Here is a 23,706-nt window from a genome sequence, read left to right as displayed (position 1 = left end):
TCAATCTCGCCTTCATTCTTGCTTGATGGGACCGTCCTAGCACCTCTATCCTGGGTGGCTCAATGGAACAAACTCTTGAGGACTGTAGAGCCAAAACTGGCTCTGTCCCTGGAGGCCAAGTCCAATTTGTAATGGGAAACAAAAGTGTGAGGAGTGGCCCAAGTGGCCGCTGCACAAATAGTGTCCAAAGGAAGTCTAGCTTGAAAAGCTGTAGAAGTAGCTAAGCTCCTAGTTGAATGTGCTTTAGGTTTAGAGCACAGCTGTTTTCCCTGAGTATAAATTTCAGAGATGACGAAGAAAGCCATCTGGACAAGGTCACTTTAGAAACAGGAAGGCCTTTTTATTATCCATAGGAAACAAAAAGTTGATCAGATTTTCTAAATTTTTTGTTCTGTCCAAATAATATCTAAGTTGACGGTGGACATCAAGATAATGTAACTTTTGTTCAGCCCTATCTGAATAGTTAGGAAAAAACAGGAGATCAATGGATTGATTCAAATTGTTCTTTGAAGCGACCTTAGGCAAAAGGTTGGGTTAGTTCTCAAAGATACTCTGTCTTTGTGAAAAACCAAATAGGGGTCGAACCGAAGAGCATGAAGTTCAGACACCCTCCTGGCAGATGTAATAGCCACTAAGAATAAAGTTTTCCAAGAAAGATGTTTCAGGGAACAAGAAACAGCTGGCTCAAGAATCAAGGATGTCAGCACTAGATTTAGATCCCACTGAGGAGGAGGATTCCTGATCGGAGGTTTTAGTAGGAAAATTCCTTTCAAGAAGGCCCTGCAGAGCCTATGGGACATAATATTATGATCTGCTATCCCGACATGAAAGTTGGAAATAGCAGCCAATTGAACTCTGACTGTGGAAGAAGAGGAGCCTGCATGAAAAATCTCTGCTAAGAAGTCCAGAACTGCCTGAACAGGGGCAGTAAAAGGATCAATATTTTGGGCCTTAGCCCAATAAGAGAAATGTTTCCATTTGCTTGTGTAAATCCTCCTGGTAGAGGATTTTAGTGAAGCTACTATGATGTCTCTAACTGGGTTAGAGATCAAAGGAAGCCTGGCTAAGGAAGGAAGTGGAGCAACCATGCTGTGAGGTTGAGAGACGGGATTGACCGGTGCAGCTGACCTGATTGGTGAATCAGAAGATCTGGCACTGGGTCCAGATGCGCTGCACCACAAGGTGATGATGGAGGAACGGAACCAAACTTGTCGAGGCCAGTAAGGGGCAATGAGAATCAATTTGGCCCTCAAAGCGGTAGCTTTCTGGATCACCTGAGGGATCAGAGGAAATGGAGGAAGGCATAAAGAAGTCCCTGGGGCCAATCCTGGGTTAGAGCGTCTCTGGGGATGGCCTGATAGAGGGAAGAGGCTGAAGAAGTCTGGACATTTGCTGTTTTGGGGAGTAGCAAAAGATCGCAACATGGGCGACCCCATTCCAGAAAAATCTCTTCCACTATAGACTGCTTGAGAGACCACTCGTGAGGCATGAGGATAGCTCTGCTCAATCTGTCCACTATAATGTTGGTTTTCCCAGGGATATGCGTTGCTACCAGAAACCGATGAGAGGAGATCGCCCATTGCCAAAGTCTGAGCGCTTCGACACAAGGGGTAGGACTTGGTTCCGCCCTGTTTGTTGATATACCAAACTACAGACATGTTGTCTGTTTGGACTGCAATTGTCCCTACGGGAAGAAAGTCGTTGAGGGCTTGCAACGTTAAAAGCACTGCTCTCATCTCCAGGACATTTATGTGCAGATGGTACTCGAACGGTTGCCACGTCCCATGAACCATCCTGCCTGATAATGACCCCCACCCGATCAGGGAGGCATCCGTGGTGACAGTGGCTATCGGGCGGAGGTACAAAGCACCTGCCTTGGTGAACCTGAGACGATGTGGTCCACCAAGTAAGATGCTGTTTGCATGTCTGTGTCACCAGAATCTGGTGGCGCATTGGAAGTTGCTGGTATGACCACTGTGTGAACAGCATCCACTGACGGAGGCGCATGTAGGATCGAGCCAGGGAAGAAGAGTAATGGCGCAGCCATGAGACCTAATACCTTTAGAACCATTCTGGCCTGTATTTTCTTGTTGGCCAGAATGATCCTGACATGAGTCTGAATGTCTGAAACTCTTTGTTCTGTAAGGGTAGCTGACATCCGAACAGTGTTTAAGTTTGCCTATGAAGGTAATAGACTGGCAGGGCGATAAGGATGACTTTAGTTTATTGAGATGCCTAAATGAGAACAAAGGTCTATTGTGTAATCCCTGGCTTGTATAAGCTGATGCATGGTGGTGGCTGACAGGAGCCAGTCGTCGAGATCTGGAAACACCTGGAATCCTTGGCGTCTCAGGTGAGCCGTGACCACTGCCATGCATTTGGTGAACACTCTGGGGGCTGTAGTGAGACCAAAGGGCAGGGCTCTGAACTGGAAATGACTGGACCCCAGCCGGAGAAATCTTCTGGAGCGTCTGTGAATTTTGATGTGATAATGCATCCTGAAGATCTATTGAGCACATCCAGTTGTCCTTCTGTAAGAAGGGCAGAATTGACTGAAGAGTGACCATTCGAATCTTCTCTTCCTCACAGACTTGTTGAGTCTGCTGAGATCAATACTGGTCTCCAGTCTCCCGTCTTTTGGGGACCAAAAGAACCTTGAGTAGATTCCGGGCTCTGAATGGTCTGTTGTAACTGGCTGAATGGCTCTTTTGCAGTAGTTTTGAGACTTCTAACTCTGCAATTTCCCTTAGACCGGGTGGTACATCTGGAAGGGAATTTGAGGGAAAGGACTTTCCTCGAAAGGAATTATGTAACCCTTGGATATGATCGACTGTACCCATCTGTCTTGAGTGAGGGAATGCCAGGCTTCTGGGTACAGTGATAATCTTCCCGACTGCCTCCAAGGAGAGACAGCCGGGCAACACCTCAGGGATGCTGAAAGGGCTTGTCAGAGAGAGGCTCCCTGTTTCCCTGGTTCTTGGACCCCTCTGCCTCTAGGCGTCTGTTGTTGTTACCCCTCTGCCTCTAGGGGTAAACTGACCACGTGAATCGGCGTGACTCCTTGGGATTTCGGAACCACATCTTCCCACCCTTCTGTCCTTTGGGATAAGGCCTAGAAGGGGTGGAAAACGGACTCCAACAGCAGAAAGAGTCTTGCCGTCCTGCTCGCACCTGGTCAAGGTTTCCTTCACCTGAGGGCCAAACAAAGCTGACCCATCAAAGGGAGAATTTGTGAAGGGCCTTAAAGGGATCCGCAAAATCACATAGCCGCATCCAGGCTTGGCGTCTAAGAGCCACACCTGTGCCTGCGGCTCTACTCTCCATCCGCAGCATAAGATATTAGCGCATGGAGGAGTTAACAGGAATTGAGGGTTCCTAGCTGAAGCAATCTTTTCTTGAGCCCCTGCAGCTGTAGGATCCTGAACTACTTCTCCCAGCTCCTTCAGGATATCTCTCTGGAGTCTGGTGAAGTGACAAAGATAATTCAGCGAGCATAGCAAAGGTCGCTGAGGAAAACATCCGCTTGCTACCTATCCATGGTCCTAGAGTCCTTATTAGGAGGATGGACAGGCACGGAAGGATCTGCAAGTTCCTTTTGGTGGCCGCAGCCACCACCATGGCATCAGCGGGGACACCCTTGGTAAGGAATTGTTTGTCACTGGGGCAGTGATAAATTTTGAAGGCCTCCTAGGGACTGGCTCTACAGAGTCAGGAGCTGCCGTGCAATAACCTGCATAAGGGGGTCGAAAGGCGGAGACACCCAGGAGGTGGAGGGCCGAGATCCAATCGCCTCTAGGTATACTGACTCATCCTCAGAGGGATTGTTGGTGGGCCAGTTTCCCTCTGTTTGAGAAGATCAAGGATGTCTGAGAAGGAGACATCCTGAGAGGGGGATCAAGGGGATCCCTCTGACTCATCAAAGTCAGTATCAGTGACAGACTGGGAGTCTACATGCTTCCTCTTACAAGTCCTCTTCCTAGGAGGATCTCCCGAAGCATCAGGAGAATCCTCGGAAGAGGGGGAAACTCCCAATGGGGAAACCTGAGGCGGAGGATCTCTGGGTCCTGTAGCAAGAGAAGTGGCAGAGATGTCAACAGGTACTATAGAGGGAGGAGCTACGGGAACAGACTGCTGACTGATACCAGTGGCCAGTACACTCTTCATCACCTCGAATGCTCCCCTCCCAGGCAGGTCCGAGAGAACCCGCTCCGAAGAGCTAGGAACTCCAGGGACCACCGAAGGGAAGTCTCGAGGCAGATGTCGGAGCCGAGCTCACCAAGGCCGAGGCTCCAAGGGGAAGAGCGGGCTCGGACAAGGGTCGATGCCACTCACCCCTCGGAGGAGACCATGGAAGCCCGACCACGAATCCCTCTAAGGAAGGTCTAAGAGGAGATAAGAGTAGAGGCTGAAGGAACAGAAGGGGTATCCGTCCTCCAGCCGTAGCAGTAACCATGCCGAAGACTCCAACTCCAAGCTCTGGGGTAGAGTTGAAGGAGGAACTGTAACGGGTGTGGACCAACAGTCGTCTGCTGAGACGGACTGTGTAACATTTGGGCCAGTACCTGTGACTTGAGTAATCTACTGACCACTCTCTCTAGGTCATGATCTGACAACCTGGATGACCTTGAAGATCGGCTCCGATGGCTCCGTTCCGATAGAAGAGGTGAAGCGGGCGAAAGTATCGGCTCCAAGGAAGGAGACCTCGACCTCTTCCTGGAATGAGCCATCGGGCCGATACTATAGATCCTGTCGAGCCGACTTCGGAGCCGACAGGAAGCTCGATGTATCGGCTCCAGCGGAGCCGACACAGCCACCAAAGTAACGGTGTCGGAGTCGATGCGGGCCGAAAGAGCTGCCTGTGCCAGATGGGTGTCGGAAGCGATGGGAGCCGACATCGAAGTGGTCAATACAGATTCGGCACCGATAGCCATCGGTGCGAAAGCTGTCAAGCCAGAATCGGCTCCAGCGAGCCGATCTCGACTCAATGCAGTCGGGCCGAGGCCGCAGGCTTAGATACAGAAGCCTGGGCCTTGGCAGGTTTTGCTGATTTTGGTGGAGCCGACTTGGCGGAGAGCCCTCCGGCAAGAAACCCCTAAGAATCAGCTTATGCGTCTCTCCTGCAGGGCTCTCTGGCTGAAGGAGTGACAAATAGCACAGGAGTCCTGCAGGTGAAGAGGGCCCAGACAATACAGGCAAGAAGTGTGACCGTCTGTCAGAGACATCTTCTGACAGCACGAGTCACACTTCTTAAAACCTGAGACCCTCTCCTTAGACATGGTGCTGAAAACACAACACACACACAACACCAGTCCAAATTAACTTACACAAAATACCAAAAGGTATTCTATAAAATCCAACACACACACACCCTAACAGGGGGGGGATGGGATAGGGAAAGATTGACTAACAAAAAATTAAAGGAGACAGGGAAATTCTGTCAGAAAGGGTAGAATATAAACTTAAACTATCAATAAAGGAGTTTTTGACTAAAAAGGGGCTTAAATATCACAAAGTGAACAACTTACCAGGAGCTGGTAAAGAAGACCTCCTAAGCAGATCTGGGTACTTACCGCCTTGCATCATGGGATATGGGGCTGCCTCGAGCTGGTAAAAGTGACTCTCGAGCTTTAGCAAGGGATCGGCTCCGAACCCATCAAGCAAGAAAGAAGGCGAGATTGACAACTTAACATCTGTAAGTTAGAACAGGGACAGCAAATTGGTTTAGAATTTGAACTTTATTCCTAGATGGCAGCATTGTTTTAGTATTAATTTTAGCCTTCTACAATATTCTTTACTGAGTTTTGTTTGAATTTGAGCATGTTTACTGTCAATCCTTCATCAACTCCCAGATATTCATAAACACCCGGGGTTCTATATCAGAAGTTTGAATGGTCAAAAGAGTGAATGATCTTTTATCAAGCTTTAAAGATCGAAGGCACTAAACAGCGAAGATGCGGAACAGTGATTTTTTTCCCAGAGAAAAAAAATCCCTGGGCTGTCTTTGGAAGTTTTCCATTTTCTCCATTGTGGTGCGATCTCGGAGTTGGTATATTTAAGTAGGGGGGTTGGGGGGGGGTAAAGCCCCACACCTTTTATTGTGTTTACATTTTTTTTTTTTTTTTTGCGGAGCAGTGATTTTTTTCCCCTAGGAAAAAAAAATCATTGTTCCATGTTTTTGCTGTTTAGAAGTTTGATCTTTAAAGCTTGATCAAAGAGCATTCGCTCTTTTGACTGCTCGAGCTTCTGATATATACCCTACACCCCCTGCTGCACAAGTTCCTTTATATCACATTCCTGTCACAAACTGATATTTTCTTGGTGCTGCAGCTTTCCTGTTTTAAAGGTTGCTTTTGCACATTTATCAAGACCAAATTACATTCTTATACCATCTCAGAAAGTTTTTTTTTCCACTTTCAAATATTTTTTTATTTGTTTTCCCATTAAGATAACAATTTTGAAACAAGTAATGAAAAATACAATATACAAACTATCATGAATCATGTATACAAAAAATGAAAGAATAAAGTATAAAACAATAAAGATCAATAACAATCGTAACACATCTGAGAAAGCTTTGACCACTTGCAGTTGTGCTTTCAGCTCCTCATCTGAGTTTTAAATCATCCACAAAAAGAAGAGAATTAGAGGCAAGAGAAAAGAGAAGCAGTGACTAAGAGTCACCCTGAAATATCCCCCTTTGAATTTTTAACAACTGCTGCTTTGACTGGTATTTCAGACCTCAACAAGATGGTCTTCTGCTGCTCCATCTGTTTGTGCAGTGCCATGTTGCTGCAAATACCTGAACTGCACTGTAGTGCCCTGACTGAGTTGTCTAGACATCAGAAGCATCCCTTCAGGACTCTGAAAACATGCTCTACTATGTTTTGGATTTCTGCATGGATTAAATTATAGGCTAATTCCTCCTTGTCTGGGTGTTGGGCATGGGGATCATTAAGCAGGGATCCAGGGCATATCTAGCACCACCTATGTCATACAATAAACAAAACAGTACATGTAGCTTGCTCCCTGCTTGTATGGTACTTCTATATATAAACTTGTTCCATCCAACATGTGTATGCACCTACTGCACATTTTAGCCAGATAACCTTATGAAAAGATCCCTCACAGGAATCTTTAGTAGAATATGGACATGTGCCAAAAGTGTGACTCATGTGAACTGCTTAAGTGGTGCATGGGCACATTATAATTAATTACCTGGGCATTACAGACCACCAGGCAGGTCAGGGAGTAGAAGCCTCTGCTACTGTTGCATGATAGACCCTCTGGGAAAAAAAACCTGGACCAGTTTCTGCCTTAGTGGCAACATTTGAGCAATGTATGGTTACCAAGACCACAGAGAAATGGGCTTTGCCATGAAATGCTTGCATAATGCTAGTTCCCACCCCCTGGTGAACCAGGCATGCACCTCTGCATGCTGCAGCACAGTGTCATGGATGCATGAGGCTGACCCCTGCAATATCCCTTCTGTCTTCTCTATAGTTTTCTGAAGACCGCTGTAGCTAATAATGGTTAAGACTAGACATTAACATGCAGAAGAATATGCATACTATGCATACACCGGTTCTGCTTGTGGATGACACAGTTCCTTGTATACTAATCTGCATGTCTGTGAGCTGGCAGTATTTCTGGCACAGTCTCTACCTTCTCCATTGGTGTGGGTGGCCATGATTAGCACAACACTGTGCCACACGCAGGTGCTTCTGCTGCTACTGCTAGCATCAGTGCCATTATATACAGTGTGGATTTCATGTTCACAAAGGGTACGTGTCACGGCACAGTAGGTATGTTTTATACATTTCTGAATTAGTCTACCATTTCAGCTGTCATCATTAGCCTAATCCATGGGGTTCACTATCTTTTTTGTTATTAAACACTCATTGGCATGTGCTACATACTGTACTATTTTGACAATTATACATCTCCATTGTCTGTACTTTAGAATGTCCCATATCGTGTCCATTTACGCTACCCTGCTAATTTGCACTGTGCAACATGCTCCACATCTCTCTCGTCTGATGTTTCTCATTTTGGACAGCATTGAAAAGTGTGTGTTCTAAACGTTGATGTGGGCTTGTAAGTGCATACATTAATAGGTGTTTCTGTCTGTGGGTGCATCAGTGAGTGTGTGTGTGTGTGTGTGTGTGTGTGTGTGTGTGTGTGTGTGTGTGTGTGTGTGTGTGTGCGTGTGTGTGTGCGTGTGTGAGTATATGCAAGGATGCATGTGTCTGAGTATCACTGTGCATGTGCATGTTCGTGTCCCTCACTGTTACATAAATGCTGAAACAGAATGTTTTCCCACACAAGATGGAATAATTTTGGAGCCGATTACAGAAAAAAGGACGGTATAATAACACCTTACTAAGCAGAAGGTTTGGGGGTATCTGATTCCCCTTAGATAACGTCATCTTTTAACATTTTTTTTTAAAAGGCATACTTTATTAAGAAGAATACTTTTTATGGCATAGGGTATCAAAGTGAGGCTCAATATTCTATTTACTCAAGTATAAAAAAAATTCTAAACAGTTCTATAATGTTCTGCAAAAGCTTTCAGTAATGGACCACTTAAGATCACACACAAAACCTGACACACTGAAATACCAAATCCTATTAGCACAATAACAAGTTGTGAAAAGGAAAGCAAAAATCTCAAAACTACTCACAATCTTTTTTTTGACAAGACATTGTGTTTTTTGGTTTCTCGTGAGGAAGACATAGGGTACTGGATAAACCTTCTGCATCCATACATTTGACTCGTCTTCTGATTGTTCCAATACCACAAGTTACTGAGCACTAAAATGACAATAGCAAGAATTTAGAGGATTATGACAGTTCCTATTTTTAGCTACTCTATCCTGCAGATATACTTAACGTCATCAGACTGTAAACAATGCATAAAGAAACACCAGCCACCCCCTCCTCCTCAAGAAAAAAATGCTGTTATGCAACAATCAGAGTATAAAGGTAACTCACCATGTAAAAGAGTTAATACAATTTCCTGCATTTAACTAAACTGCCTGCTTAAGATGAAGGATTTTTTTCTCTAAAATATTTTATACATTTATTTCATGTGATAACCTGATCCAAAATAACCTTTTTCAGTTGTAACATGGGCTACAAAGTGCCAAAACAGTTGTATGATTTCATAACTGATGTATCTTCCTGATAGCAGAGTAAACTGTAGAGTATATATACAGGTATCATTTACACTGGAACTATTAACATGCACTGCAGAAAGTTGCTGCTCACAATGGAAAGTAAAGGAGAAAGTTCTTTACAGAGATTTGGAGAGGGTGTTTTTTAACAAAAAGATGGAGAAAGTTTAAGCAGCATGTGTTTACATTACTATATCCAGTACCTGTGAAATCAGTGATATGAAAAGAATACAGTTCCACTATGTCTTGCAGAGAAGTAATCAGTGATTAAATGATTCCTGATCTGTGAGCAGTGGAGTCAATGAACTGAAATGTCATCCAGTTAATACTCACCCAAAGGAAGTCACAGGAATATAATGAATAATAAATACATTTTGTAAGTTAATTATATATTACTGTATTGAGGGGAACTCCTAACAGTTACTGTGAGGTATATATCTGCCAACAGCTATTTCAAATTCAGAGACAGCTCCACCATGGTGCTTTTGCACGAAGATGTGCAGCACAGTGGTGGGCTCTCTCTGCAACCATGCTAGGTGCTATGAAGGCATTCCAGGGAGAGTCATATGCGAAGGGATTTGATGAAAAAAATAAGAATTTAAAACAAAGTATAGGAAACTACAAAGAGGGACAAAGGATTCAAGCAATGCACTTTTGTCAAAGGAAACTTCAGCATTTATCTAACCCATTGACTGTTAAGTTAGTACAAAAGGACCTTTTAACATATAATGATTTCTGGTATTATTCAATGCTTGCAAATTGGGTGTGTGTTACGAGGGAGGAGAAGGGGAGCTTTAAGCTTAGCTCTCAACCTCGTACAGCAAGACATGAAGACAAAGCCAAAATTAGTGGTGGGACATATTCATGGACAAATTTTAAGTATTATTCCTACAACGTTAGAAACCCATGTTGCGCTACCAAATATTTACTAAAGGATATGCAGTATGAAAATCTAACGTCTGGTATTAATTACTAACTATTCTCATCCATGAATAAACCGAGAGGGAAAAAGGACACAATGGGGAAATTCTGACAACACAGGGACAGGCACATGTTGCATGTGCGTGAGTGACTGAGGGGGGGTGCTTGTGCTAAAATGATGTGTCAGCCACTGTTTACTAGTGCAGTAAACTGATCTATACTTGTGGCAAAAAGAAGTTATGTCTTACCATAATGTTCCATCTGTGTTGTTCATCTTCTTTCATTCATCACAGATGGGTTTTGCTCCGAGCCCTCGGAAACGAGTCGGCCTTTTTACCAAGCTCGCTCCAGCCAAAAAACTCTCGAGCTAAGTCTCTACCCAGAATTCCCTTCTCCCTATTACCTCAGATTGAGTTTGCTAGAGAAAAGGAAGTAAAGCCGAGGCCACTTCTGCGCAACTACCCTAGGGCACCACTTAGACCCAAAGCATCCCCCAGAAGCCTTTGGAGGGGGAAGGAGGGTGGGAAGTGATGAATGAAAGAAGATGAACAACACAGATGGAATGTTATGGTAAGACATAACTTCTTTATCTGATGTTGTTAATCTTTTTTCCATTCATCAATGATGGGACAGAATCCCAAGCTACCTTGAAGCCCATGGGCAGCCCTTATGGAAGAACATCCTGAGTACCACTGAGCCAAAGGCAGCTCTCCCTCTGGAAACCAGGTCCAATTTGTAATGATTGATAAAGGTATGAGGCTTAGCCCAAGTAGCTGCTGCACAGATGTCATCCATGGAAGCCCTGGAATGAAAAGCTACCGATGTTGCCATAGATCTAGTGGAGTGAGCATTAACTTTTGGCAGAGGTTCATTACTGATGGAATAGATGAAACATATGCAGTCCCTTAGCCATTTTGATAAGGTAACCTTGGAAACAGCCTCTCCCATTCTGGGTCCAAAACAGGAGATGAAAAGCTGTTCAGATTTATGGACAGGTTTGGTCCTGTCTAGATAAAATCTCAATTGTCTATGTATGTCCAAAGAGTGAAGGTAGTACTCTCATCTATTGGCAAAATTTGGAAAGAACACTGGTAGGTCACTGGTCTAGTTTATTATTTATTTATTTATTTTTTATTTTACATTTGTTAACCGGGAAAGTCCGACTGGATACAGGTCCATTTTCAGTGGAGATCCAGGGAGAAAAGCTCCAAATGTACAAAAACAAGTGTAAATACAGTGAAATTATTACAGTGAGTTAATCACAAAACTGAGATTTGTCTAACGATATGTACACGCAGGTACACGTTTTTCTCAGATACACACAGCAAAGATTGGAAGCAAGTAGCTGAGAAAAAAACAGTTAAAGATTTCATCTGAAAAAGGAAAACACATTATTAAGGTGGTTATCATACATGGTGTTGTGTTAACTTTAAATCTTTCCAGTAGGTGGGTGATACACAGAATTTTAAACAGAGAGTCAAGAGTTTTATTCTTGTAATGAGGTTCTCATTTATGAATTATGTTTGAGTGGGGGTTATTCAGGGTTTGTACAAGGTCAAAGCCATTGCATTGTTAGGTATTTCCTAAGGGATTTTTTTTGAATTGGGATAAGGAGGAGGTCAGTGGTGAGTTCAGCAGGAAGTAGGTTCCAGTTTTTACTGGGAGAGTTGGAGAATAGTGATTCACCAGCTGAATTGTTGGTTTTAACAGTTTGCACTAGCAATTTTTTGGAAGAGTTCATAGGTTCATAGGTTCATAGGTTCATACTAGGCTATCTGCCCGAGGGCATTTATAAGCCTAGCCCATTGTGCCACCCCTTTAGTATGGGGAACTATACCCATTATTTTGCTGTGCCTCTGTCGAGCAGTGACACTGAGGTAATTCCTGGGGTATATCTGCGATCTCCCATCCATTGGTCAAGATTTCTCTTGAACAAGGCCAGCGAGGTGCTCTGCCTCACATGTACCGGGATTTTGTTCCACAGCATAGGGAGTCTTTGGGTGATGAATCTATCCCTCCAGCACGTCCTATTAATAGCCGTGTCGAGGTTTAAGTCTCCCCTTGTGGCTCTGATGGATCTAGATTTTTGAGGTGAAGCATATTCATCAAATCTGGGTTTGACATGGCCTTGTATGTCAGGCAAAGGTCACCTCTGAGCAGACTGAATAGAGCTGGAGTTCTTTCAGTCGGGCAGCATAGGACAGATTTTGAGACCCTTTATCCTTTTGGTGAGGAACTTTTGTGGCCTCTCCAGCTGCTGCAAGTGTCGGGTCAGATACATTCGAATGGGGCATTGTACTCAGTCATTGGTCTGATGAGTGATGAGTAAAGGGAGACTATGACCTCCCTTGATCTAGATGAGAATCCCTTCATGATAAGGTGGGCAATGTAGAAGGACTTCCTAACTACTTTAGCTACATGGGTGTCGAATGACAGACTACTATCAACCTGGGTCCCCAGGTCCCTGATAACTTCTTCTGTGCTCAGTGGATTGCCACCTATTTGGTAGCTAGGGTAACCTTGTTTTCGAAGGTATGACTATGCATTTTTGGCATTTAACTTTAGGCCGTGGCTCTCGCACCAGTTATCCGTTTCTGTGAGACCCTTCTGAAGGATATCTGTGTCAGATGTGTTTTCTACTATGGCCAGTTTGCAGTCATCTGCAAACTTTGTCAGCCATAACCCTCCTGTGTTTGCTTGTACTTGAAAAGTAGATGCCAAACAACAGTGGGCCCAGGACTGAGCCCTGTGGGACACCACTTGTGACAGGCTTTGAGTCTGACATGGCGCCAGCAACTCTGACCCTGTGGGTTCTGTCACTCAGCCAGTTTGCAACCCATCTTGTGATGTATGGGTTAACATTTAAGCTGATGAGTTTTTCAATGATACCGAGTGGGGTATTGTATCGAAGCCCTTCGCCAGATCGAGGTAGGCTGTATGGACTGCCTTTCCCTCATCAATGGCTTTGGTGACTGTTTGAAAAAGTCAACCAAGTTTAAAAGGCATGATCTGCCTTTGACAAAGCCAAACTGGGTTGGATCCAAAGTCTGCAAATTCCCTATGTCTTTATTTATGAGGTCCATTATGATCCTCTCCATGGCTTTGCAGATAAGGCTTGTCAAGCTAATGGGCGGTAATTTCCAGGGTCTGTGGAGGCACCGCCTTTGTGAAGTGGGACCACAGTTGCAGTGCGCCACTCCTGGGTATGTATCCAGAGGTAAGACTTTGATTAAACAGCTGTCCTAGCTGTGGGTTTAATTCCTCATTGAGTTCGTGGAGCACACAGCCGGGGACACCATCGGGTCCCATGGATGCTGTGTTTTGCTTTGGAGAGCAGTTCTCACTTGGGCTGGAGATGTTTGGGGGCTGCACTCATTTGGTATAGATATCTCTCCTTTTGGGGGGAGAAGTTTGCACTGAACCTGTCAGCCAGTATGTTGGCAATGTCTGTAGGATCAGTAATCTTCACATCATTTTGAACTAGTTCTGAGCATATCTGGGAGTTTCCTCCTAGGTTTCTAACATAGCTAAAGAAGGCCTTATGATTGTCTTTTGAGTCTTTAGCTATTTTTCTCTCAAATTTGCTTTGGATGATTTTATGAGAGCTCTTAGTTTTTACTTATAGTGATCAAGGGTGTCTTACCTTTTAAGGATTTTGCTCTATCTTGTAGTAGCTTCCTCCTTTTGTTGTAGAGTTTGTTTATGGCTGGGGTCCACCAGACTGGACGCTTGCCTTTGGTACAAAGAGTCTTTGTTTTGCTTGGGATTGCCTTATCCATGCAGTCCTGCAGGTGCTGGTAGAAGGCGTTTGTAAGTGATTCAGCGGCTTGAGTATTGTTTTCCATGACTCGGGGCCTGAAAGGAGACCACACTAGTCTTTAGAAGTGTGAAGTCGGCTTTTGAGAAGTTCATTACTGTGGTCTTCTTTAGTTCAGGTGGGGGCGGGATGAGGACCTCCAGCGAGATTAGTTTGTGATCTGATCTCACCAGTGATGGGTATACTTCCGGTGTTGAACATTGTGCTCCCATGTTCGTGATGATGAGATCAAGTATGTTATCTCCTCTTGTGGGGATGGTGACTAGTTGTTCCATGGCATTTGAGTTTATGAATTCCAGGAACTTTTGGGCTAGGGTGTTTGGGCTTGAGTAGTGTTCCCAGTCTATATTAGGGTAATTGAAGTCACCTAGTATGATGGTGTTTGGTGATACATTTATCCCTCTAGTGTTTTCAGGAAGGCCATGTGAGTTTCCTGAGTTTGTGAGGGTGGCCTGTAACATGCTACAATTTGCAGAGCAGTCTTGCCTATGGTTAATTGCACCTGGATGGTCTCCGATGCATCGTGCGTTGCCACCAGTCTTGAGGTGTGGGTGTCCTTGATGAATATGGATACCCCCTCCTTTCTTGGTATTGTCCGGATTTTGGGGCGGAGCATGATATGAGGTAAAACCTGATAAGCTGGGGTGCTCTCAGGAGCCTTGAACCAGGTTTCTGTCACAGCACAGACATCGATGTTCTCCATACTGAGAAGGGCCTCGAATCGTGCATTTTGAGATTTAGACTTCTGGCATTGAGCAGCATTACCCTTAGTTTTTCCTTTTTGTGTTCTAGGGTGGTAGGTTTAGAATTTGAGCCTTGCCTAAAAAGGCACTATGGGGGTGGCAAGAGCCTTTGCCAATATCCGAATCCCAGGGGTGACAGGTGCAAGCCGTCCCTTGAAGCAGCGTGGCTTGTCCAGCATGTCATCCCAGGCAGACAGATACTGGATCCCCTTTGAATGACACCAGTGTTTAAGCCAATTGTTAAAGCTGATCATCTTATCTCTGTATTGTGGCATCATTCTTGGTGAAGGTAGGATACTGCTCAAGGTCAGGGTCATATCTGCCTGGGCTACATAATCAGAGAGCTCCTCAATGTCTCTTTTCATGTAGTCCAAGGAGGTACGTCTCAGGTCGTTTACACCAGCGTGGACAATGACTGAGTCATATTTGTACCTGCTGTTGAGAGACCTGAGTGCTTGCGTTATGTGACGGATTCTAGCGTGAAGGGATTTTAGGTTACTGTAGGGGGTAATAATATTTTTCAGTATGGGTGTACTGTCTGGTTGGTAGAGGATTTTGTGAACAACTATTAGTTGGTTATATTGCAGTTGATACGGTAGTTCAAGCCAGTCTAACGATTGAAGGTTAAGCCAGTCATGGGTTCTTATAAGCTGATCCTGTGGCAAATCTGGCAATGTTTTTGTAGCACCTAGTAAATTTATTGAGGTTTGATTTGCTTAGGTTTACGAAGATGGGGGAGGCGTAAAGAAGTGTTGATAGCAGATGTGTACGGGCAACAACAGTTCTAGCAGATGGGGTTAGGAATGGTTTAATCCTGTATAAAAAGCCTAATTTTTTATTAACTGTTTTAATAGTTTTGTCTATGTGAGCATCAAACTTGAGGTTGCTGTCGATGATCGCTTCCAGTAGTTTAGTACTAGGTTCTGGGGAAATTATGGTACCATTGTTAGATATTATGGAGAGAGGTAGTGAGGGGACCTTGCGAGTGGGGGGAGAAGAGTAATAGTTTGGTTTCATTTGGGTTCAATAGTAGTTGGCGACCAGTGAGCCAGTTCTCTGCTTTGTTGAAAGTGATTTGGGACAAGGATTGTAAATCTGTGGGGGAGGTGGCACAGCAGATTAGGGTTGAGTCATCTGCATACTGAATACAAACTGCATCAGGGATGACTTTGTACAAATCATTAATGAATATGGAGAATAGGAGGGACCTAATACAGATCCCCGTGTGACTCCAAGGGTGACTGGTAAAAGGGATGATAGGTTATTCTTCTATAGTACAGCTTGTTGTCTGTCACTTAGGTAAGAATGAAACCAGGTAATTGCTATGCTATCTATGGAGAGTGATTTTAATGTGTTTAAGAGTAGCTAGTGATTTACCATATCAAATGCCTTGGATAGGTCAAGGAAGAGGGCTGAGGAGAGCTTTTTGTCATTACGGTTTTGATTTATTGTACGGGAGAAGGAGAGAAGGGCTGAAGTTGCACTATGGCAAGGTCTAAATCCATGCTGGGAAGAGGGGCTAGGAGAGTGTTTTGATTCAGACAGGCAAGGAATTGCTTGTGGATACATTTTTCCATTATTTTAGGCAAAGGAGACAGAATGGCTATAGCCCTATAATTTGAAAGTTCAGTGGAATCTCCCCCTTTATGAAGAGGAAAAATGTGGGAGATTTTCCAGATGTGGGGGATATAGGCGTCATGGATAGTTCTATTGATTAAAATTGATACGGGGTATGCTATTTCATTAGCAGCTTTTTGGAGATATTCTGCACGTAGTAGGTCTGCTGAAAGGGTGGTGGGTTTCAGTTTTTTAAGAAGGGACTTAATAAAAGATGTTGGTACTGGATCAAGCTTAAAGGGGATCTTATTATCAGGTGTGGGGATGGTGGTACTTGGGGTATAGGGAGATAGCTTACTGGCTAGGTATTGCACAGTTTCTGTAAAGAAAGTGTTAAAGGTGTTAGCAACAATTTTAGGAGGTTGTTGGAGGGTAGTTAAGGTGGTAGGGGCAGTTGATTGGCCTGGGTGGAGAAGTTTGTTTATGCCTGACCATAATTTTTGTGGTTGATTTTGGTGCTTTTGTTGCAGATTACAGTAGTAATTTTTTTTGTCTAGGATAATAGTCTTCTTTGTATCATTTCTCAGCTGTTTATATATAAGGTGGTCTTTTGGGGATTTAGTGGTTCTCCAGGAGGTCCACGCTTTGTTTCTGCTAATAATTTTTTGTCTTGTATCATTGGAGAGCAATGGTGCTATTTTATTGGTTCTGATAGTGTTTGGGGGAGCATGGTAATCCAGGACAGCAAGAAATGTAGAGTTAAAGTGTGAGACCGCTTCATCTAGTGGAAATAGCTATAGGTTGGACCAGTCACATGTGTTAATTCTGAAATTTAGCCTGAATAAAGTTCTTACAACTTCTAATGGTTTTAAAAGAAGATTGCTGAGGGATGCCATTTCTTTTTCTGATTATATAGGTCAAGAAGTGATCACTAAAGTCCTCGGGTAGGGTGCCTGTTTTATATATCAGGGGTAGGTTGTTTATTAATATCCAGTCTAGGATACTTTCCCTTTTTGTTAGGCTCATTGATTCTGGTTGGGGAAGATATCATCTGGGAGAAGCCATGCAAATTTATATGGGTGGAGGGGAAGTCTGAAGAGCAAGTATTCCAGTCGATATTAACATCCCCAAAAATAATAGTTTCCTGGGGGCAGTTAGTGGAAAGCCATTGGAGGATACCCTCCAAGGAATTTGTGTTGTCACCTGGGGGAATATAGATACATGCAATGTTTACAGATTTGCGTTTGCTGAGTTGGACCTTTGTGATGACTATTTCTGCATTGTTAGTAAACAAGGCATTTGGGGTACTAGTTTTGGATACTTCCAGAGTGGATTTATACAAGATGGCTACCCCCCCCCTCCTTTCTTAGAGATGCGATCAAGTCTTAATATATTGTACCCTGGGGGTATAATCTCATTATCAATGGTAGTAGGCTTGAGCCAGGTCTTGGTAAGGCATAGTATATCAGGGGAGTGGACATCCAGGAGGACATGCAAGTAGAGAATTTTCTTGTTTATACTTCTAATGTTTAGGTGACACACTAGGAGTGGGTTGGGGGTATTACTTGAGCTTCGTAGGCTAGTATGGGTGTTATTTGTGGGGCTGATAGTAACAGGTGGGGTTGGGCCTGGGTTAGGGTGGATGCCACCATCCACTATGAGGTTAGGTAGTAATCTAATAGCAAGTCTCTGGAGTTTTAATAAGAGTTTATGGTAGTATTTAGTTCTAGGATTAAAATATGAAGCACAAATGGGATGCTGAGTTTTTGCTTTAGAAGAGTTTGATGAGAGGTGGGGAAGTGGTTGGTTAGAATTATGTGACTGATTAGTAGTACCAGTTTTGGTTCTAGGGTAGTGGGTGCCAGGGAGTAGGAATTCAGAAACAACTTTGAGGAGAAAGGATGTATTAGTTCAAAGTGATATTCTGTCTTTATGAAAGACCAGATAGGGCCTCTTGATACACAATGCCTGCAGCTCTGAGACTGTTCTGGCAGACGTGATGGCTACCAAGAACAAGGCTTTCCAAAACAAAAACTTTAGGTCACACTTCGCAGCAGGATCAAAAGGTTTCTGAGTCAAAGACAGACGGACTAGAGTGAGGTTCCAAGGCTCCACGGGCTGTCTGACAGGAGGCCTAATATGAGAAGTCCCCTTGAGGAAGGCCTTGCAAATGCGTAGAGATAAGAGGGTTGCCATCTATACCATTGTGGAAATTGGAAATTCCCGCTAGATGTACTCGCACAGTAGAGGCAGAGGCTCCATTATCAAAAAGCCTAGCCAAGTATTGAAGCACTGCAGTAACTGGAGCTGAATACGGGTCTAGCATGTTATCCTTGGCCCAGATGGAGAATCTCTTCCATTTATCCTGGTGTAGTCTTCTGGTGGATGGTTTATGAGAGGCCAGAATGATGTCTCGAACAAGCGAGGAGAGATTAGCTTGCTTGGCTATTAGTGGAAGTCGAGGAAACCAAGCTGTCAGCTTGAGACTGAACAGATTTGGGTGACTCAAGCCCTGGGGGTGAGTAATCAGGTCTGGTAGAGGGTCCAGAATCTATGGCTGGTATACTAGGTGAGGGCGAAGGAAGGGGAACCAAACTTGTTGAGGCGAAAATGGGGTTATGAGGATAACTTTGCATCTCAACCGAAGAGCTTTCTTTAGAAATTGTGGTATCAGAGGGATGGGAGGAAAAGTGTAAGGAAGTCCCGTGGGCCATTCATGGATCAGAGCGTCCCTCAGTGACTCCACTTCCGGGGGAAGCAGGGCGAAACAGCTGCTGCACTTGGTGTTTGATGGGAAGGCGAAAAGATTGCAGCAGGACTGGCTCCAGTGGCTGAAAATTGCTGAAGCCACCTCGGGGTTGAGGGACCACTCGTGAGGCATGAGGATGCATCTGCTCAACTTATCCGCAATCACTTTGGAGCTAACCAGGATATGTTTTGCTATTAGAAAGCGGTTGGAAGCTATTGCCCACTGACAAATTCTCATGGCTTCTCGACACAGAGGATAGGACTTGGTTCCTTCTTGCTTGTTGCTATACCAGACCATTGACATATTGTCTGATTGAATTGCAATTGTCCCGGAAGGGAGAGCCGAATGGAAGGCCTGCAATGCTAACAGCACAGCTCTCAGTACCAGAACATTGATATGCAGGTGGGCCTCTAAGGTGGACCATGTACCTTGGACAGTCTTACCCTGGAAATGCCCCCCCCCCCCACCCGATCAGGGAAGCATCTGCGGTCACAATGGCTGTGGGCTGAGGTGATAAACCTCCAGGCTTAAATAGTATAGTATCCTTAAAACCTTTTTTAAGGATCAGACCATTGAAAAGTACAGTTTTGTACCTACCATAAATGTAGATGTTCGAGGATCCACATTGCTGCAGTCCTAACTATTGGGTAGTCCGCTGTCCAGTCGGCCCGAATACGTCAGGGTACTAATGCGCATGACCGACGTCATATCCTCAGTCTTTTCTTGCCCCAGATGTCAGAAGACCCTAAAAAGACAAGGCCAAAACCAAAACACACCAAACATACCTGCACCAAAAATATATACAATATATACAAAGGTACCAGAATATAATCTCACCTACACAACCACCCCTAAACACAGAGGGAAGGAGGGATTGGACTGCAGCAATGTGGATCCTCGAACATCTACATTTATGGTAGGTACAAAACTGTACTATGTTCTTCATTCCACATTGCTGCAGTCCTAACTATTGGGTAGAATCCCAAAGCAGAGGTAAGGGAGGCTGGCAAATCATAAGGAAGCAGGAGCTGATAACATGCCTTGCAAAATAGCTGTGTCAAAACCAGCCCTAGACTTAGAGTAGAGAGGAAGGTGGTAATGCTTAGAGAAAGTATGCACTGAACTCCAAGTAGCTGCCTCCAAAATATCCTTAGTTGCCACCCCCCCTTAGAAATGCTGTTGAAGTGGCAGTAGCCCTAGTGGAATGAGGCCTAATCCCAGCTGGAATCTCCTTGCCATGATGGGAATAACAAAATGCAATGCAGAACCCAATCCACCTAGAAATAGTTTGTTTTGACACAGGCTTGCCCCGTGAACTCAAAGCAAAAGAAACAAACAACTGCTGAGACTGCCTAAAATCCTTAGTCCTGCTTAAATAATAACGCAATTGCCTGTGTACATCTAAAGTGTGCAAAATCTTTTCCCCTTTATTTTGGGGATCTGCATAGAAAGTAGGCAAATGAATAGTTTGGTTTAAAGCCACACTAGAAACCACCTTAGGCATAAAGGAAGGATTAGTACGTAATGATACCCTATCCTTATGAAAAATCAAAAAAGGCTCAACCGCCATAAGGGCCTGTAACTCAGAAACCCTTCTTGCAGAAGTAATGGCCAACAAAGTATTTCAGTTCAGCAGTAGCCGCAGGCTCAAAAGGTTGTAGAGTAAGTTTCTCCAACACAAAATTGAGATCCCAAGCAGGAGTAGGAGCTCGTGGGGTCTTATATTCTTTGCCCCTCTAAGAAATTGCTTGAACAAAGGATGTGAAAACAATGGTGGGTCACAATCATAGTGAGCTGAAATTGCTGCAGCATGAATCTTAATGGAAGAGAAAGACAAACCTTTGTCCAATAACTCAGTAAGATATTGAAGAGCCACACTCAAATTAGGCTCGAAATCTCCAAATTCTTTGCAGCAGTCCAAAATAAAAATCTCTTCCATTTTACACTTTCCTTGTACTAGGTCTTCTGGCTTCCATAATCACATTTAAAACTTGTTGAGGAAGTTGAGACCTGCTGTCTTTCAAAACAGAATATGCCAGGCTGTTAGATGAAGAGAGTGAAGCTTGACATTGAGCAGACGACCGTCCTTCTGAGACAACAGATGTGGAATCAAGGGTAAAGGCCATGGAGGCTTCCTTACCAGACTCCTCAGTAATGGGTACCAGTGTTGCGAGGCCAATCTGGAGCTATTAAAATCATTCTTGGCTTGTCTTGTCTGACCTTTAGAAGCACCTTTGGGAGAAGAGGAAGAGGTGGAAAAGCATACACATGAAGATTTTTCCAACTGAAAGAAAGAGCATCCACTTTCCAAGCTGTGTGATGAAATCCCTTCGTGCAAAACTTTGGCAGCTGGTGGTTTAGTGGAGAAGCGAACAGATCTATGTCTGGAGTTCCCCATGACACTGTCAATTTTGAAATACATGAAGATCCAGTTTCCACTCGTGGGGATCCATGATTTGCCTGCTTAACACATCTGCTAAGGAGTTCTGTGCTCGGCAGAAACCTTGCCTGAAGAGTTAGTTGCAAGCTGAGCGCAGTCTCCCATAAAATCATTGCTTGCCTGCACAATGGGTAAGAATGTGTTCCCCTTGTTTGTTGATGTACCACATGACAGTTGTGTTGTCTGTTAGAATCAACACCTGCCCTGGAAGAAGTAACTCCTTGAAAGCCATTAATGCAAACTGGACTGCTAACATCTCTTTCATGTTGATATGTAGATGCTGTAGTCTGGCAGGCCACTTGTCTTGTATCCATTTTCCATCTAGATGAGCTCCCCAAGCAATGTCTGAGGCATCTGTCGTTAGAATCTGACTTCGCCTCTGGCCGGGTCACAGAGAGTCCCTTGTTTAGGTGACATTCCTGAGCCCACCACAAAAATTCCTTTTGAATGCAAGGTATTATTTGAATGACAGTGTCCAAATCCTGGCAGTGCTGTGTCCATAGATTTTTAGATACCATTGTAGCTTCCTCATATGCAGTTTGGCATTGGGAAGCACCAGAATACAAGATGCCATGAACCCTAAGGCTTGAAGGACTGTCCTTGCAGTCAGCCCGGACTGAAGAGATAGTTGATGGAAGTAACTGGATAGATTCTTTTGTTTGTCCGGGGTTAAAAGGCCATCTGGGCTGCTGTATTCAGTCTCACACCCAGAAAGCACATGTCTTGAGAGGGTACTAGACTGGACTTTATTTCGTTCACAGAATACCCTAGGCATCTTAGCACTGCTATAACATATTCCAAATGCTGTAGAAGGTCTTCCTTTTCTTGAGCCAGAATCAGGCAGTCGTCCAAGTAAGGATAGATTTGAATTCCTTTTAGCCTGAAGTAAGCTATCACTGGAGCCAGAACCTTTGTGAATACTCTGGATAAGCCAAAGGGCAATGCAGAGAACTGATAATGAGAATTTCCATCTCGAAAATGCAGATACTTCCTGCAACTTAGCCTTATAGGCACATGAAGGTAAGCTTCCTTGAGATCTAAAGTTACCATCCAGTGATCTTTGCCCAGCAGAGGTAAAAGCTGTTGTAACGTCAACATTTTGAACTTGGGAATGTCCAGATAAGTGTTGAGGATAGATAAATTCAGAATTGGTCTCCACGTGTTCCCCTTCTTTGGTACTAGGAACAGGCGAGAATAAAATCCTAGGCCCCTTTCTGGCACAGGAACTGACTGAATGGCTCCTATTTGGAGCAACAGAAAAATTTGCTTGTGAGCCTCTGTTCTTTGTAGAGGAGGAATGTCTGGCATGCCTTTGAAAGGAGACAAGGTATGGAAATAAAACCTGTAACCGTGGTGAATGATATCCAGAACCCATCTGTCCTGGGTAATTAAATCCCAATTTTCTTTGAAAAGAGACAGCCTTCCTCCCAGAGGTGCTGCCAGGCGAGAATGTACTGGCAGCTGAAAAGGCAGGTCATTGGGTCTGCTTACGAAAGGACTGACCCCTGCCCTCACCAGAAGTCTGAGCAGGTGAACTCCCTGTCCTAGGCCTAAAAGAACCTTGAGCTCTGCCCCTACCACGTCTAGACCTACCCCTAGACTGGGAATCATAAGCAGGATAAGTCCACCCTTTAGTAGGCCAATTTCTACTAAACTGGAGGCTGCACCTGCAAAAAATCTTTAACAGTTTGCATAGACTTAGCCTTGTCCTCCATTTTCTTTAAAACTGCTTCAACAGGCGAACCAAACAACACATCAGACTGTAAAGGAGCATCCAAAATCCTTGTCTTAACATGCTCAGCTAAGTTCTGATCTCTCAACCAGGCGTGCCTACGAAGAACAGAACCAGTGGCAGCCACCCTCGAGGAGGCCTGCACAGCATCAAAACCACACTGCAAGGAATGTTTACCCACCTGTTCAGACACATGAACTAAATCCTGCAACTCTTTACACACAATACCTTCTGCCAGAGCATCCACCTTAGATTTCAATTGTGAAAGGAGGTAATTCTGATATTTTAACATGTGAAACTGACAATTCAATGCCCTCATGGCTAAAGTGGAAGAAGTATACACTTTCTTTCCCCATCTATCCAAAGCCCTTGCCTCTTTATCAGGAGGAACAGGATTTTTAACCACAGAAGCCTTCACACCTTTAGGCCCCTGAGAGACAGTTTCGGGTCTGCCCTAGGACTCTTAAAAGATACTTATGAGCTTCAGGCACCCTATAGTACCTATCCGGTTTAACTGGTGCAGGAGGCAAAGAATCAGGATTCAGGAAGCCTCTGCAAAACATCTTCCACCACA

At 44.2% G+C, this 23,706-nt stretch overlaps 1 protein-coding gene across 1 annotated transcript in view; it reads right to left on the bottom strand.

The window, feature by feature from the left end:
• ADAMTS20 (ADAM metallopeptidase with thrombospondin type 1 motif 20) overlaps positions 1-23,706 on the bottom strand; it is a 3,636,702-nt gene that overhangs the window by 303,040 nt on the left and 3,309,956 nt on the right. Inside the window, exon 33 of the mRNA XM_044087413.1 lies at positions 8,682-8,811. Coding sequence (XP_043943348.1) covers positions 8,682-8,811 — 130 coding nt within the window. The remainder of the gene's footprint in view (positions 1-8,681; positions 8,812-23,706) is intronic.

This window comes from Protopterus annectens, chromosome 11.part0, assembly GCF_019279795.1.
Source record: "Protopterus annectens isolate FY-2018-M chromosome 11.part0, PAN1.0, whole genome shotgun sequence".
Taxonomy (NCBI): domain Eukaryota; kingdom Metazoa; phylum Chordata; order Ceratodontiformes; family Protopteridae; genus Protopterus; species Protopterus annectens.
This window is presented reverse-complemented; position numbering and strand designations above follow the sequence as displayed.